At 36.7% G+C, this 18,199-nt stretch overlaps 1 protein-coding gene across 1 annotated transcript; it reads right to left on the reverse strand.

Annotated features, from left to right (window-relative positions):
• Positions 1–385: 385 nt before the first annotated feature.
• Positions 386–18,199, reverse strand: LOC134663455 (sodium/potassium-transporting ATPase subunit beta-2-like). Its single transcript, XM_063519825.1, has 7 exons — positions 18,031–18,199; positions 14,142–14,192; positions 6,070–6,186; positions 5,511–5,689; positions 4,204–4,293; positions 2,776–2,962; positions 386–2,318 (listed from the first exon to the last, which is right to left on the reverse strand). The coding sequence occupies exons 1-7, from the start codon at positions 18,092–18,094 to the stop codon at positions 2,218–2,220; spliced, it is 789 nt and encodes a 262-aa protein (XP_063375895.1). The 5' UTR covers positions 18,095–18,199; the 3' UTR covers positions 386–2,217.

Genomic DNA, 18,199 nt, shown 5'->3' on the forward strand with positions numbered 1-18,199 from the left:
TAAATAGATACTTAAATACATAGAAAACAACCATGACTCAGGAACAAATACCTGTATCATCATACAAATAAATGTCCTTACCAGGATTCGAACCCGGGACCTAGGCAGGGCAGGATGGTAAGTTCGTTTTATTTTTATCGTTATTTTTGAGTTTAATCATCATCATCATCATCATCGTCTCAGCCATAAGACGTCCACTGCTGAACATAGGCCTCCCCGAGGGGTGAATGCCATAATCGCCACGCTTGGCAGGCGGGTTGGCGATCGCAGTCGAGTACCTACACCGAATTTGAGGGACGTTGCTGCCCGTCCACCGGTGGTCTTGGACGTGGTTTAAGGACATACCCGGGGTCCGGGTTAAGTTTAATAATACAAACTAATACTTTAATTATTTATTTAAACTTTATTAAACAAAAACAAAGAAATGCATAAGAGACAGTACATAATGCGGGCTTAATGCTATGACTTTCATCATCAGTCAACGCTTGAGAACAGAGATTCAGACAAATAATATAAAGCTAAGACAAAAATGGATTATAATTTAATAATAATATTAAAAACACGACGCACAATAAGGTAGTTATTTAAGGGAGTCACCACACTTGATCAAAATTCAAAATGACATAAAGACAAAAAATTATTAGCTAATTACGGTTTGTAGCGCTTTTGTGATGGGGTAAGTCTGATGGCTTCTCTACAGGATGGGCCAACGTCGGCCACTCCAAGGGACGCAGCCATGCGGTAGAATTAGATAGCAATATCACTTGCTCCCTCTAACGCATAAATGCCTCCCTTGGAGTGGCCGGCGTTGGCCCATCGTGTAGAGGAGCCATGACATAAATAAATAAATTAATACTATGGAACAATTTTACACAAAATAAACCTAGTCCCCCAGCCCACAGTAAGCTCAGTAAGGCTTGTATCGTGGCTACTAGATTTACAATGACTTAATTTTATAATTATTAGACAATTAATAAATTGTATAGACATTTAATTAATTTTATAGACAATATAATTAGACAGATACAAATTCGTAAAAATACATAGAAAACATCCATAACTCAGGAACACATATTCGTGATAAATACACAAATAAATGCCCTTACCGGGATTTGAACCCAGAGCCTCCTGATTTGTAGGGTTGCTGCCTGGGGGCCTACCGCAAACGTTCGACGTGTTGTCTCCCTGTCACACTTACGTACGAATTTACAAGTGCGATAGAGAGGCAATACGTCGAACGTGGTTCGCGGTAGGCCCTCTGGGTAGCTAGTAGCTACTAGGTTAGAAGGCCGTAGACATATTATATACACTAGGTACTAACATTAATACATAGTCTACGATAAATATAAATAGTTAATAGATTCATTGCAAAATACTGCCTTTTTCAACTGCTTTAAGAATACATTTTCGAGTAGGTAAAGGTTTTTTGACTAACTTTAGGTAAGTACCTACTCTAGTTATCTGGCAGAAGTCGAAAAACGATCGGTGAAAATTTTCTCTATACAAATAAAATTCAAAATCTGATCCCTTTTTGTATTATTTAGCTACACTTACGTAAACCGTACATAAAACTAAGTAAAAAAATGTAGTACTTAAATAGATCTAGAAACTCACAAAAGTAAATTAAATATCTCAAAGCAATTAAGAACCGCTTAATTTTTAATTATCAAGATTTAAAAAAAAAATCATCGTAGAGAATGTTACATCTATTATGTCGTGTGTGAGTGCCACAAAATAAAACGTATCTTTTACAGGTGGGCATGATTATAGCAAATCGAGGTACGGCCTGCCTCCTGGTCTGTGTATGACTTATCCTTAGATCCTGACCGAATTAGTCGTCATCTTTTTGCATTTTTTGCTATAATGATTTTTACTGCTTTTAACAGCACAAGTAGCACAACTCAAGCGAAAATAAAGAAGAAGAAAAGAAGAAGAAGAGAAGCAGAAAAGGAGAAGAATCCTTAAAAGAGGCAGAGAAGGGTCCTTACGCTTGGTCTGTGAAAGGCCAAGAAAGCCACTTATGAAAGGAAACAAGACACGGCCTACGTTAATACGTTAGGTTAGATAACCCCCCGGGGGGCAAAGGAATTAGCCGACAAGTTTTCAATATTAAAAATGGCGGCCGCCGCATGCGCGGTTGTCGGAGAGCGTCCATTTCGAGGCATCTTGCCGCCCGAGGGGATAAATATGGCGACTCCCTCCTTTGGTGTTCTGCATCTAGCTGTCCACCTTCAGCTGGAAGCGAGCGGAGACCTGCTCGCCGCCTTCGACGATGTTCTTGGCCCACGCCTTGCACACCACGTTGATTGCCGTGTCCACTGTAATTCAATTAAATTCAATCATTTATTTGCACCAAAAACACGTAGAAATGCATGCAAATACAATTAAAAAAAACACAGAGAATGGTTAATTCGATTATTAGAGAAAAGATTAAAAGATGTAAATTTTGTAATGGTTTGATTCCTGATTTTAAGATGTACCGCCACAAGTACTGGTACCATACATACACTTCACCTTCGTCGCGTTCAGAATTAACAAGTATTTCCGTTTTTTTATTTCGTAACACGTGATAGCTTCCAATAAGTATTTCAAGTATCACATCGTTTTCTGTTTCTGTGGAAAGCATGACGTGATCGGCTGTCATGTCATAGACAAGTAAGCGCCGGAAGCTCCGGCTCGGACACGGCCCGGTCTAACGTGAGTCCTCCTTGAAAGTAACACGTAAATACTTTTTAATATTACTCATTGTTTATCTGTTAATTTTCGTAGACTTACAAGCAGGGTTCTCGAACATGACGACGACTAGCGGGCTGAGGTAGGGCTCCTTGGTGTAAGGGAAGTAGTAGGAGGGGAAGCCGTGGGCAGGACTGGGAATGTACTGCATGGAGCCAACGTTGTTCTTGTCAGCTTCGGAGACACCCTCGCAGGACACCCACACCTGGTTCATCTCGAGTTGGCCGGACTGAGAAAGAAAATTATAACTATTATAAATAAGTCAGTATTTAGTATTATTCTGAGATGTATTTAGTTCATTTGTCTTGTTGCTGTCTTTTACAATGAAATAAATAAAAAGGAAAAATCATTTATTTACATACAATATATATATACAGTGGTACAACTAAACGAAATTAATAACTAGCTTAAATCTAAAATAGGCCCCTGAGGCATTGTACCAAGGATGCTGGCGGCATTTCCCCGCTGTATCGCAATACTGATACGTTGTGCGAGCCTGCGAGGTAGCCGCCAGCTCTTCGGTCACCAGTTACGTCAATCAGACGCTTCGCGATTTCTGCGAACAACTTATGCGCGCTGGTACCCCATGGACCTAGAGTTTCAACTCCAAATGGTACAAAATGGTACTCTCTACCGAGGCTCTTATATTTGTTACGTTTTAGAATTTCGGCGCTTTCCGCCGCCCCGCCCGCTTTTACAGTAGTCCGTTGGAGGTGGGACGGTGCCAGCGTATCTACACAGGTAGCATCCCACACCAGCATCGGCACACCGGCCATAAATAAAATAATTAGATAAAAAACAACAAGTCAAATAGGTATTGATATTCAATACATATATCAATTTGAGGACCGTTCCACAAAAAGGTCTAATATGTGAGGGACGTGACAGCCTACCTTACAGCATGGCAGCTAAGGTACCTTAATATCATGTAGAAATCTCTGAGAAATCTATATTCTACCTATATCCTGATATATACCATTGAATTTAAAGCTAGCTCATGCCAAATATCAGATTTTTAACTTTATCGGAAGTGTTAAATTTAAAATATTTTCACATTAAAGAGCTCTTTCCCACTGAAGTACAGTTTTTTGCGGGTACGGTTTGCTCGTACAAACAGAATGCTCGTGTGAGAGAAAAACGTACAGTTCGCGCGAACACGCTAGTTTTCTCTCCTGTGGGCAATAGTTAACAGCTTGTGGGCATGTAAGTAATGATTTTATCAGAGTTCTGTAAATAAAAGGAGGACCTTTTTAAGTGGATAAGGGTTACATAAGAAAATTAACCTTTATAGCCCTTAACTCTTGAGTATGTCCACAGGAAAGAACGTAACACAGTGATCTGTTTGATCCGTGAACGTTACTATAGTAGCTCGTATACTACTATAACGGGATCCTGCAGAAAACCGTACCCGCAAATGGATGTCAGTGGGAAAGAGCTCTAAGTCTTTTGTGTTTGACGAAATAAACGCACCTTCGGTTTGATGGCCTGCTTCAAGTCAAGAGGCATGGATGCGGGCAGGCTGTCTGTGGTATTGTAAGGGTTGGGCTTCCAGTTTGCAACCTGAAATCAAGCAAAATATGAAATTATGGCTTCCTCAGCTGAAAACCTCAAGCGCCGCAAATATGTCGCTCTGGGAAGCAGCTACATAATTGCGGCGTTTGGTGTCGAAACTTTGGGGCCATGGGGGGCAAATGAACGTCGACTGTACAAAGACTTGTCGGCGCGCTTAATAGAGGCTTCTGGTGACCAGAGGGCTGGCCACTATTTCGCCCAGCGAATTAGTATCGCCATACAGCGGGGAAATACGGCCAGCCTTCTGGGCACCTTGCCCGTTGACGGCGATCTGGGCCAAATTTTTTATCTGTAGGTTTTTAAGTTTTATTATTTATGTTTGTTTATTTCTTTTTTTGTTTATATCAATAATATTCAGCAAAATATACACGTTAATTAACTGAATATCTCGGAGAGGAGAGAGATCTAGTACCTATATACAGTATATAATTAAGTATACCGATGTGCCGTTGGAAAGTTGCCAAAATCGGAAAACTTGCACATGGAAAGATTTCGAAGACTTCTCATATATGTATTTGTACAGCCATGGAAAATATCAATTAAAAAAAACCCACGTGCGTGAGTACGACTTGCAATTGGCCGGTTTTTATGCTTGCTTACCTTATCACAGATGAAATAATAGTACTACCGTACAGAAAGGACACTTCCTACAAACCCGAAGTTTGACAGCGGTTCAGGGTCGAATCATGATATCTCTTTCTAATATATGGCAATATCCCTTTAGGCTATTTAGGGTCGTCAAAATTCAAGAGATTATCCTATCTGTGGTCGTGCATGCAAAAGGAAGATAAGTGGTGCCAACAATAATAATTGCTCGGAGCAATGCTGAGCCGAACGGAACCGAGTTCGACCGAAGTCGAGAGTGGGCCCGATTCGGATTTTGAAATAGACATCTATTAGATATCTTTTAGACATCACCAAGATACGATAACGATATGTTTAAGATCTAACCTGTCAAATTTGACATTTGCGCGATTCTGGAGATATTCTTAAACGATTTCATCAGGACATGACTTAGAGATCCAAGTCACATCTAATAGATATCTTACGCTATCTAACGTAAAAGTGACATTGGTTGCCCGAATTGCACAGCAAAAGAGAACTAGTTGATATCTAAACTATAACGTATCTAGAATGGATCTAGTACGTGTCGTCTCTTGTAAATATCTTGAAGTTCGTATACGACAGAGTGTCTCCCCACTGACCTTATTAAGCTTCAGGAAGACACAGGGCTTGCCGTGCTGGTAGTTGTAGTTGTTGGCGGCAGTACAAGGGAAGAACAGGTTAATATCCACGTCGCACACCTGGTCTTGGCTCAACTTCGAGTGGTAATCACACTTGACGAGTTTAGCGGCGTCGCTTCCTTTACGTATCTTATTGTATTCTGAAAAGTATAAAGGTTTTATTAAACTAGGTTTGGAATTTTATTTTATCCTATCCAAAACTCCTCTCGCCATTAAATTTATAATGCCATGAGATTATGAGGGCGGAAAGGTGGCTCTCTGTTTCAACCTACCTGTAGCACTTAGCTCAAGCTTGGTATCATTTTTGTATAACTTGGGGACGAGGAATGCCTAGTATGAAGTGATATTTTTCAGAATAAAGATGGAATGGCTTAAACTGTCCAATTTTTATTTAGTTCAAATCGCCCCACTGTGATTATGAACGACAAACGAGTGACAAAAATTATGTATAATTTTAATTTTTTGTGTAATAATCATTATCACACTCATACAAAGAGTGCGCTACCATTTCGGTACTTACCACTAAGGGTGTCATTGATCCGGCGTACCCACGGCAGATAGCTGCTATTGTCGCTGACTTTATACGCGATCTTTGGCTCCTTGGACCCGTCAGCGCCCCGCGGCCATACCTCCAACGCTGTTAAATCACACAACATACAAAATAAATAAATAATATTAAGGGTATTCTTGGGCAAATCGATGTAGTTCCACAGCTAATTGCTTGTATTCGTTTTTGTGCAGGTTTAAGTCTATGGGGCTGTCCATAAATTACGTCATCGATTTTTGACGATTTTTGACCCCCCCCCCCCTATAATCATCCAAAAATCATGCTTCAAATGACCCCATTTCCTCCTACTTCATGTTATCGTCATCCGATGTCCAGACCCCCCCCCCCTTATTTGAAATGACGTAATGTATGAATAGCCCCTATGGCTTTGGGTATTTAAATAAAAGTAAACAAAATCTACCCTCAATTGGCTCCTTAAGCCAGGTGAGGCTAGATGAAAACATGAATCATTATCAAATGATGTAGGTTGAAGTCAGGTCGTTCAGTGACAGATCCATGCGTTGTATTTGGTAAGTTAACCAATAAATGTTATACTACCCGAAAATTTACAAATAGTTTGTTTACTTTTATTTAACTAAGTACCTAAACATACAGAGTAAGTATATAGGTGCGGTTAAATTTTAATCTCTACTTTTAACCACAAAGATTTCTATATAAATAAACCCTAATTTCAGTGTTTTGTAGCTATTGAAACTAACCGGAGCGTGACTGAGAATAATAAAGCCTAGGTGGGTTATTAAATAGCGTGATATATCGGCTAATAACTCGGAAACAAGGTGCTATAATTTAATGTATGGATCAAAATTACAAATTTCATATACAGGGTGGCTAAAAATAAGTGCATTCCCGTTGCTAAGGAGGTTTTGGGATTATACTGAGCAATTTTTACTATAGGACCGACCCCGAAATCGCGAAAGTCGCGCGAGATGTGACTTTAACTGATTAAATTATTGTTACAATGGAACCAATTAAATAATGAAGACTAATTACAGTTATTAACCATGAACATTTTTATGGCAGTTCACCCAGTTAATGATTTGGGTCAACTATATTTCATTATTTCATTAGCTATTAAGAAGTATGTTGAACGTAAGAAAAGTAAACTTTAAATTTAAAACCCATTTACTGTATTTTAAACTGATGAACTTCGTGCAAATAATTTCGGTTAATGAAACATACAAACACATACCTGGATTTTCCTCTTCAGTAACAAACAAACAACTTTGTAAAATATATCATAAATAAAGTTACGCTTTTACTTTTACCTACTTAAAATTAATACCTAATACTTCATTTATTTACTTAAATATTTTACGACAATCGTATACAAATCGACCTAGTCTCGGCTTCGGTAAACTCAATATAGCTTGCGTACCTATAATACCTATATGTTGTTCCTACTAGACATAACACAGAAACATAATACTATACCTACCGGGTGTGGCCTGTAACAGGAGCAATATACTTAACTAACTAGACTGTACTCAACATTCTGTTTAGCGACTTGTGTTTTGATAATGAATACCTAAAGTACCTAAACTTTTAAGATTATTCTAACAATAAGACGCAATGTATTGCGAATTTTGTTATGTATAAAGCATGACACGCAACGTTAACTACACTAATGATCTCAGAGCATAGAATATGGTATTGAAAATAATAATATTTACAAACATTTTACTGTTTGAGGAGTACAATCTATGTTTTGTTTATTTTCTCGTGTTACATGAGACACCCGTATCCCACCACGAATGCCCCTTAAACTTAAGGGGAAAATATACAGAACGATCGTGAGACCTGTTGTAATGTATGGATCAGAATGCTGGGCGACGAAAGTAGCGGATGAAAGAAGAGTGCATGCAGCGGAAATGAGAATGCTGAGATGGATGTGTGGAGTGACGAGAAAGGATCGGATTAAGAATGAGTATATAAGAGGAAGTTTGAAAGTAGCTCCAGTAACGGAGAAAATGAGAAGTGCTAGGTTGTCGTGGTATAGGCATGTAATGAGGAGGGATGAATGCCATATAGGCAAAAGAATGTTAGGGATGAATGTTGATGGACGGAGAGCGTATGGTAGACCCAAAAAACGATGGATGGATTGTGTGAAAGAGGATATGAGAAGAAAGGAGTGAGTGCTGAGGACACGAAAGACAGAGGAGAATGGAAGAGAAAAACATGTTGTGCCGACCCCATATGACGTGGGATAAGGGCAGGGGAAAGAAGAAGACATGAGACACCCGTATTTGTAATAAGCACGCAAATAAATGCCCTTGCCCTTACCTACTGGGACTTCCCGAGTAACACACAAGCAGGATAATAGAGTAAAATTATCATCTTATTCAAATTAAGATTGCATAAATTTTGTGTATATGCGGTGGAAATTACTAAATTCGGAATAAGAAAATATGTGGGCCTAGTGGGGCCTTTATACCAATAAATGCTGAATAAATTTTGCATAGTATCGGTTTTGCATATTAAAGCTGAATAATACTTATTTCTTACACAGTTACTTAGACATTATTCAGCTTAAAGCATTTGTGGTTACTAAAAGCTGCATAATAGCAGCATTAGCAGCAATTAGCTGTATATATTCTGTGTTGTATGATTTTAAGCAGACAATATTAAGAAAAATGTGATAGTGGCTACCAAATGCTGAAAAGAAGCGTCGGTGAAGACTTTCAACTGTATAAAAGCGGTTGCAGTTTCTGTTTTAACGCTAGTTTTTGAATAAAGGTGGACGCTATTACTGGAAGCTGTAATAAAATCCACATATTATTTGTTATTCAGTAGCTGCATATATGGGTTAATTATGGCTTTTATTGACATAACGTCTGAATAATAAATACTAAAACAACACTTATAGTTAAGTTATAGCGATTTTAGTACACATATACTATATTTTCTTGCTAAAAGCTGCAAAATGAACGCAACGAGAAGCGCTATTCAAACTACTGCTTAGTATCAACAAGTGCGCAGTGGAGAGGGTTCCGTAGCTTTATCCACGGTCAACAGTGCTACTTGAGTCTGATTGATTTGAGCTTGAGCGTGTTTTTATTTTATTTTGAACGCATCAAGAATAAATACGCATATTCTTTAATCCAACCATTATTTAAAAAATCGAGGTTTAGTTTTCTTAACAATTCTCTTCGATTGGTTATTTTACACAAGATACATAGTCCTTTTAATTAGAGATGCACCGGATATCCGGTTACTATCCGGCCTATCCGGCCACTATTTTACTATACGGCCGGATACCGGATAGTGACCTTCTATTCGGCCGGATACCGGATAGTAACATTGCATGATTTCGGAGTAAACAAATTGGATTTAAGAAACAGACACGGTCATAATCGTACTTGTTTATTATTTTAAAACAATTTAATCATTCCACTGACTTGCACGCGCACTCATTTCGGACCTAGAAATGAGTCCGCGCGAACGTTTACTAGGAAACAGGTCAAACCTGCAGAATGCGCACCTGAAAAACCGAAATGTAGGTATAGTTCCGCCGGCCGAATATCCGGCGGCCGGATACCGGATATTCGGCCAGTGTCCAGGCCGGATATCCGGAATCCGGCCAAACAACTATCCGTTGCATCTCTACTTTTAATGACGTAAAACAATTGCTAGTTACCATCGTAAACACTGTTAACTGACCAATTTCATACCTTACTGCAACGAGATAAAGTTTACCAATGGCCATTTAAGGTTGTTGTTAGTTGGCAAACAATGTGTCAAATGCTAGTTATTCATATTGTTGCATTAAAAAGTTGTAGACTGGACTGGGTATGAGAAAAATAAAATAAACACCCTCATAGCGAAATCGATTCTCCTGTCGATTTTGAACAGACTGTTTTTAGTTTTCAAGTGGGTCTACTCATACCCATCCCACACTGTACTCGTACTCATACCTAAACAATACTGCCCATATCAAACTATACTTAATTGTACTCATACCCGTGATACCCGCTACTAATATGAATGAATGAATGATATACCCTCACCTTCGCACCTATACCATATTCATATTCATACCATACTCGTAACCATACCACTCATACTATATACATCTTCGTACTCACGTCGTACATCTTTGCGTTACCTTTACCTACTACATATTTGTCGGAACTGATAACGGAAAAAATAACTGTGTAAACTGCCGTGCCCCCAGATTTATCATATAACATATATTATATCGCGTTTATAATATTAGTGGGAAGTAGGATTGAATATTGCCCGTGTTACATACGGCTACAAATATAATGACCACCAAAAAATACTTTGGTACCCTAAATAAAAAAATCATGCTTACCAAAAAAAATTACTGAACACCAAAAAAATAAGCCCTAAAAATACAAAAGTACCACCGTTTTAATTACGACTGCCCTTCAAATTGTATTCAAATACCAAATATATTGAATGACCACCAAAAATCATTAATGATCACCAAATCTTGAAGACCAAATTAATGCGATATTTTCACCTAAATAAACCACTATGATTACCAAAAATTTATACATATTACCAAATAAAGTAAACTGATGCCAACATTACTAGCCCCTCCCGCTCACCTCCCGTACCCCGCACCGCATACCTACCTAACTTAACCTACTTTTCTAGTAGCATTTCGTTATGCTACTAGAAAAGTAAGTTAAACTGCTATCAGTTAAGTGGGTTAGGTTAGGTTAGCACTACGACCCTTACAGAAACGAAATGGTACTATAAAAGTAGGTTAGGTTTGGTTTGAACTGCGACCTTTACAGAAACGAAATGCTACTATAAAAGTGGGTTAGGTTAGGTTAGAACTGCGATCCTCACAGAACCGAAATGCTACTAGAAAAGTGGGTTAGGTTAGGTTTGAACTGCGAACTATACAGAAACGAAATGCTACTAGAAAAGTGGGTTAGGTTAGGTTTGAACTGCGACCCTTACAGAACCAAACTGCTATCAGAAAAGTGGGTTAGGTTAGGTTTGAATTGCGACCCTTACAGAAAGCAAATGCTACTATAAAAATGGGTTAGGTTAGGTTTGAACTGCGACCCTTACAGAAAAGCAATGCTACTGGAAAAGTGAGTTAGGTTAGGTTTGAACTGCGACCCTTACAGAAAAGAAATGCTACTGGAAAAGTGGGTTAGGTTAGGTTTGAACTGCACCCATACAGAAACCAAATGCTACTAGAAAAATGGGTTAGGTTAGGTTAGAACTGCGACTGTTACAGAAATAAAACGCTACTAGAAAAAGGTGACGAAGTGGATTAATTAATTTTATAATATTATATTAAATATTTGCACATTTTTAATAAAAATGTGGTCACAATTTTGGTAGTCATTTACTATTTTTGGGTTTACAATGATTATTTTGGAGTAATTTGCTTTAATAGGATAGCAAGATTTAAAAATTAGGTTATAATCTTACATTAAAGTGGAGTTCTAATTTTGGTGGTCATTTACTATTTTTGGGTTTACAATGATTATTTTTGTGTCATTTTCTTTAATAGGATAGCAAGATGTAAAAATTTGGATATCATTTCACATTAAAATGGGGTTTGAAATTTGGTAATCATTTACTATTTTTGGGTTAATAATGATTAGTTTGGTGTCATTTCCTTTAAAAGGATAGTAAAATGTAATAAAATTGGTAATCATTTCACATTAAAATGGTTTTATAATTTTGGTGATCATTCATTATTTTAGGGTGGTAAAATATATTTTTTTGGTATTAAATTTTATTAAATCTGGTGATCAGTTAAATAGCAGCCGTTACATACCTATAATGTTTTATCATCAAAGTAGTGAGGATCTATGTGGTTTTTACTATTTGTGTATAGAACCCTAATAGGCTTTAAGATTGAGAAAACAATTACTATTATACTGATGTTATTCAAAACTTGTTGTGTTAAGGCCATTATTATCTAACATGTTGCTTAGTAACGCGAATAACGTGAATGCTTATTCAGAAATTAGCACAATAATAGCTGTGGCAGCAGCTTATATTCAGCACAGTCGGACGCCATTACGGTTGCTCACTTTCTAACCTCTACAATTATATAGGAATTGAAAATGAACTGAAAAACCCATTTTATTCATTTATAAAACTAGTTTTATCGTAGCATAACTTTTTAAAGTACATTTTATATCACTAAAACATCTTAACACCGCAGAAAAATTACAAATTGAAATGTGGAGTAGTAAATTTTCTATATTTACTTTTGAAACGGTGCATTATTTACGCGGCGCTTTAAAATTTTAAATAAAATGCATATATATATTAACAGTAAAGTTGCATGCGCAATGAAACTGAAGTTATGTAAACATCAAATAAATACATGGGTGATGTCCTCCTTATTTTGTAAGTTTTCACTGCAGAAACTACACTTTGACACGAGTTCATAAATTAAAATGGAAGACAAATCATTGATTTAACACAAATATCTGAATATATTTTCTGTAAAAATGCACTTTGGAACCAAAAGCTTCATAACGTGTGAATAACTGATTCATTGTGTACAAAGCTGGATAACTTTGGTTTAAAAGCGGTATATAAGCTTTTGACAGCCTCTATACAAGTGTTATTCAGCGATTCAATGTGTGGGCATACACTTATATAGCTATTACATTACTGTTATTCAGAAATAAGCGGCGTGGGCACTGCCCACTTTGCGCCCAAACCTTCTGTATAACGTCTGTATAACGCTTATTCAGCTGTTATACAGCTACCTTATTCAGCATTAAGTACGGCATGCTCTATTATTCAAACAATATTCAGCTACGTTGTGTTACTTGGGTTAAATCCAAGAGCACCGGCTATAGTGAAAAAGGGTCCAAGTGTTATATGGAACATACACCCTTTTTCTTCTGAGCTGCGACTTGTACCCCTTGCCACAAGAGACTGATACGGATCAATACTGTCTAGCCTACAAGGCCGTTAAAATACGCAAAATATCTACGCGTATTTTATATGAGTCATACATACCCATACATACAATATTTAGGTACGCTCGGACGAGATGTACTCACTTTGAAGGTCAAAAAGTCAATTTCAAGCGTACAAAAACGTCGAGAAAACAGGAAATGGTTTAAAATTACAATTTTTTTATAGATATTTTATCAAGCAGATGGGTCAAAATTATTTTCTTTGTCTTGTTTTTTGTCCCCAAAAAATGTGATGTGGCGGAGTGGGGCTTATTATATTGAGTGTTTAAAATGTTTTCATTTTTCTCAAGAGAATTATAATCTATCGCTAGAAAGACAATGCAATAGCACTTAACTTATTTGATAAAAGACAAAAATAAAGGCGTGGTCAGAAATAAGACATCGAAAAGGATTTCGACCCAAATACTACGTCTGCAAGCGATATTACAAATTTTTTAATTGAAGAAAATGGCTATCTGGAAGTCGGCATAATTGTACCACTGCTATACAGTATGTGTCTGACCATGGGGCTTTAATTCCAGGGCTTGATTTTACTCTCTAAACTGAGCTACTTTTACTATGGGACCAACCCTAAAATCGGGGAAATTTTTTTAGCTTTTCCGTAGAAAACGTCGACATCTGATCAGACAAAATGTATGAAAATGTAAAAAAAAATTTCGGGATTTCAGGGTTGGTGCCATAATAAAAGTAGCTCAGTTTAAGCGAGTAGAATCGAGCCCTGGATTTAAAGCCCGATGGTCACTAACACCCTGTATTTCTATTTCAGATATAAATAATTGGTATTTGTATCTTTTGGAACTCCGTTCCAAATGTTCCAATCGCTCTTAACCAACTGAGCTATCGAAGCTTACCAGAAGCGTGCGAATTTTTCATTCCTTTCTTTTGTTCGTGTTAAAAATCGGCATATTAGGCCGATCTTTATGTCTATATTCTATATATGATTGATATATATTATATACTTTTAATATAATTATATTTTTCTTCCTAGACGTGTAAAATTACTTTATAAATAAATGAGTAAGTATATGAATATGATACGTAAAAACGAATGCGGTTTAAGGTGCGGTACTTATAAGTAAGTATTTAACTCACCAACTTTATCAGATCGCAACAAGAGACCCAGCAGGATTCCCAGCAAAGCTCCTGTAATGATAAATAGATCAATTATTTAACTTTTCATATAAAAAATCGTGGTTTCAAGCCTCGGTCGCGCTGTATCTGAAAGAATAAAGGAAGATTTACGTTAGACCGGGCCGTGTCCGGGCCGGAGATTCCGGCGCATCGATTTCTATGGAAAGCATCACAAGATGGCCTGTCATGTCATAGAAAAGTAAGCGCCGGAAGCTCCGACCCGATACTATTTTGAGTATTTTTTTCAAAATTTTAGACGCAATAGTTTCGGAGACGGGTCTCTATTGTTTCCCAAATAGTTTTAAGTCATAATGTTTTGTTTGTCCGAATTTTCGTTAGTCATAATTGGTTTTTCTCAGAAACGCGTAACTTTTCAGGATTGCCATAAAACAAACCAAACCTAACCTAAGCCATCTATAGAATAACCTTACGAAAATCCTGAAAAGTTAACGGTTTCAGTTTTATGACTAACGATAATATGACAAACAATACATTATGACTTAAAACTTTATGGGAAACAAAGGGACCCCTTCGGGGGTCAAGGATTGAATTTAGAACGCATCTTTATCTGCAGACAGGCTAAAGTTTCGTATCAATGTAGCATCTGACTGGCATTTTAAATGACGCCAAATTGGCGAAGCCACCAGGTTACGAGCGGACCCTGGAGTTTAATTCGCGTAATATGTTCTATTGTGTCAAGTCAAGGCCGTCTGGCCGGTGTGACGTCATGATCAATCAACGGATCAACTCGGTCACGGGTTTTGAAAATTAGGTGGGAGTTCGCTAATCCAAATGCCTAACCTAACGTACTAATAATTTAGTGTGTCAGGTTAGGTATCAATCTATTTGGATGTCTAGTGGCGGAGGCCGGATGGGTGGACTGGGCTTTGTCAGTTTTTCTTTAGTAAGTATATGAATATATTATGACATATAGTTTGTCAAAGGACAATCATAGACAGAGAGAATCACACTATCTTTGTCTTACCCTATTACTAGGACCCAAAAGAGAATGATGAGTATAGTTTCCCTAGTTCTTACTGACTGACAAATTGGTTTGACCAACTATAATTAAAAGTCAGTCTGACTACTTGCCAAAAAAAAAACAAATAAAATTTGCATTTTTTTATTTAAAAAACTGATTTTTTTACACTTGCTGACATTGCTTAAATCATTTTAAGTTTTTGAGATAAAAAAAAAAACAACTATACACTTCTACGTCTGACAAAACACTTTTTAATTTTTTCAGGGTCCCGTTCCCGTTCCGTTGTTAGAAATCGCTGTCTGCTTTTTACCAATGATACAAAAACTTTATTTCATGTTTTTCCGCTTTTAACTTTTTAGTTTTCCCATTTCACACGCAACGCCGCTCCCGCCAGTTCCCAATTCGCATTATGCTATACCTAACTCTTCCCCCGCCAAGCCCATTTTTTGCGCGGCCTTGATGCTTTATTTGTGTCTGAGCACGCGAATTTGATTATGTCATTCTATTGCTAGGTATGCCTAGGTTCGCTACGAACACTGACGGGCTAATTTTTATTTTGTTGACGTTTTTTTCGTCATATTTCGATTTATTTTTTTGTAAATTTTGTACAATAAAGCACAATTTCATAGTATGTCCGGAAAATCTTTCTCTGGGTTAGGTACGAAATTTTATGAATTTTTCGTAACTCGACGGAAAATTACATAGGTACTTACCTAGGTACATTTTTTATACCAAAATTAGGATTTCGTGTTTATCCTGCCCAGGGTGAAGAGATACCTACCATATTTAGTCATAACCTGACCAAAAAATGACTAAAATATAAAAATTTTAACATTTTAACTAACGCAATCACTACACCTTATAAAACAAAGTCCCCCGCCGCGTCTGTGTGTTTGTGTGTATGTTCATGATAAACTCGAAAACTACTGAACAGATTTTCATGCGGTTTTCACCTGTCAATAGAGTTATTCTTGAGGAAGGTTTAGGTGTATAATTTGTTAAGGTTTTGTGTAGCTCGTAAGAAGGCGGGGCGGTCGCTAGTTTAGTCGAATGTGACGTTTTAGTGGCAATTCCACACTCTGTCGCATACCAACTAGATGCAGAACTTATTCTTAAGTGTTACCAAAATACTTGGATGACAGTTCAATTGCCCAATAAGCCAGTCATCCCGTTTGGTGACCATTATGTACCAAGGTGACAAAGGTCAGACAAATTGAGGCAATAAAACTGTCAATTCAGTATATAAATGTAAACACAAACAAAACTCCATATTTTAGCCAGTTAATATTGGATAAACGTGATTATATTATATGGGTGAATTCATTATTGAACACAATTTTTTAATAATAAAAAATACCACAATTTTATTTAAGGCAAATACCCATATAAAAAGCATTTAATTAAAAAAAACACAAAAGTTTAAAAAATAAAATAATTTAAATTAGGCATAAACGAGGTACACGTAAACGGCTCATGTCTTTTTTTCCAGAAAAGGGTTAAAAACTCGAAGGTGCTATTAATAATTTATAAAATATAATTAATTTAATAAATTTTGAGACAAAAACAAAATTTGTTACCATGTTTTTCCCTGACTGTACTTTTTTATATCTAGTTGTGCATCTACTACTTATCAAGACTGTTCTAACGAGCCCATACTTAATGAGGTTATTTTATTACTCGCTTTATTCCAAAATTGTGGTGCGTGTTGTCCACCCATAGAATAAAATCACGCTAATCCAATATTAAGTGATTTGAGTCACGGCAATGCTGCCAATATGCGAGGAATGATAGATGAATAAATAAATAAAAATATGAGAAATAAACGAGAGTTGAATAAATGCGAGATAAGTAAATAAATAAAATGTGGGATGTTTGCATATCACTTTTTAATACTATAGAACTTGTGTAAATGAGGGATAAATAAATAAATAAAAAGTTCATATTATGAAGATTCCGTTCACTGTGAAGATACATTTATATCATTCAGCCAAAATGTCCTCCCTACGTGATCTCAATAGGTAAGACTTGGGTTGTGACACAGGCGTCATCAGATATGTGATAGCGGCGGCCAAGCTCTTCAAAAATATCTGAGCATGCACTTATGACGTCAGCTTAGTTCAGATGTTTGTGAACACCTTGGCCGCTCCGATATATTCGATGGCTACTGTACCTACTTGATAAATTATACAGATACATAGACCAACCAACCAAAGAAAAGTCTGCAACGATTTTGATAGCACACGCAGTGCAAGTGTTATTTTAAACGACAAACGTCTATGAAATTATGACGTAGGTGTCATAAAATTCATAACCTTAGAACTGCGTATGCTATCATCTAGATATATACACTATATATATACTTATGTAGAAAGCACCTAGAATTCACAAATTAATTATTGTGTAGATAAATATACGATAAATACTAAACATATGTGACCTTTATCTTTACGAATTGAATACTTTTTGATATTTATAGATAACTACTTCACAATAATCAGAAGTAAATTGATTTAGCACCAGTAAAATATCATTGTTTATTTACTTTAATCTACTTTAGGTTTAAAACATAATTATTTGATAATTGTTTTCACTGTTAATGCTTGGCCGAGTGCCAGAAATTAGGAATATTTTTTTTATACAAAAAACATTACTTTGTAATTTTTCACCATCCGATATTATCATAAACCTATTGTATGTATAAAATAAGAATTTAAAAATATATTACTACGCATTTACATTTAAAAACCGGCGTCCACCGGGCGTCAACAAGTTAAATTGCCATATGGCTCGCAAAAGTAGTTTGCAAAGACATTTACATATTCCCCTTTCAATACACCGATTTAATCAACAAAAATATAAAAGACTTACCAATAATAAGTAATGTAATCACAGTAATAACTATTATTTTAATAGTTCTCTTCTGTAGAGCCATGGCGCCGGTTGTAACGTCACACAGAAACTAACTAAATGCCTGAGGCGTCGATGTCGGGAGAGGCCAACCCAAATAATGACAGCATTTTTATTTCGCTAATGCTTT

Source organism: Cydia fagiglandana, chromosome 4 (assembly GCF_963556715.1).
Source record: "Cydia fagiglandana chromosome 4, ilCydFagi1.1, whole genome shotgun sequence".
NCBI lineage: Eukaryota > Metazoa > Arthropoda > Insecta > Lepidoptera > Tortricidae > Cydia > Cydia fagiglandana.

What these genes read in the sequence shown, in the direction of transcription:
- LOC134663455 (XM_063519825.1), bottom strand. Translation starts at nt 18,094, where the DNA reads ATGGCTCTACAGAAGAGAACTATTAAAATAATAGTTATTACTGTGATT. An exon ending in GATTACATTACTTATTATTG is followed by an intron (nt 14,193 to 18,030) that starts GTAAGTCTTTTA and finishes TTATCATTACAG; the next exon opens with GAGCTTTGCTGGGAATCCTG. An exon ending in CATGTTCGAGAACCCTGCTT is followed by an intron (nt 2,319 to 2,775) that starts GTAAGTCTACGA and finishes ATTGAATTACAG; the next exon opens with TGGACACGGCAATCAACGTG.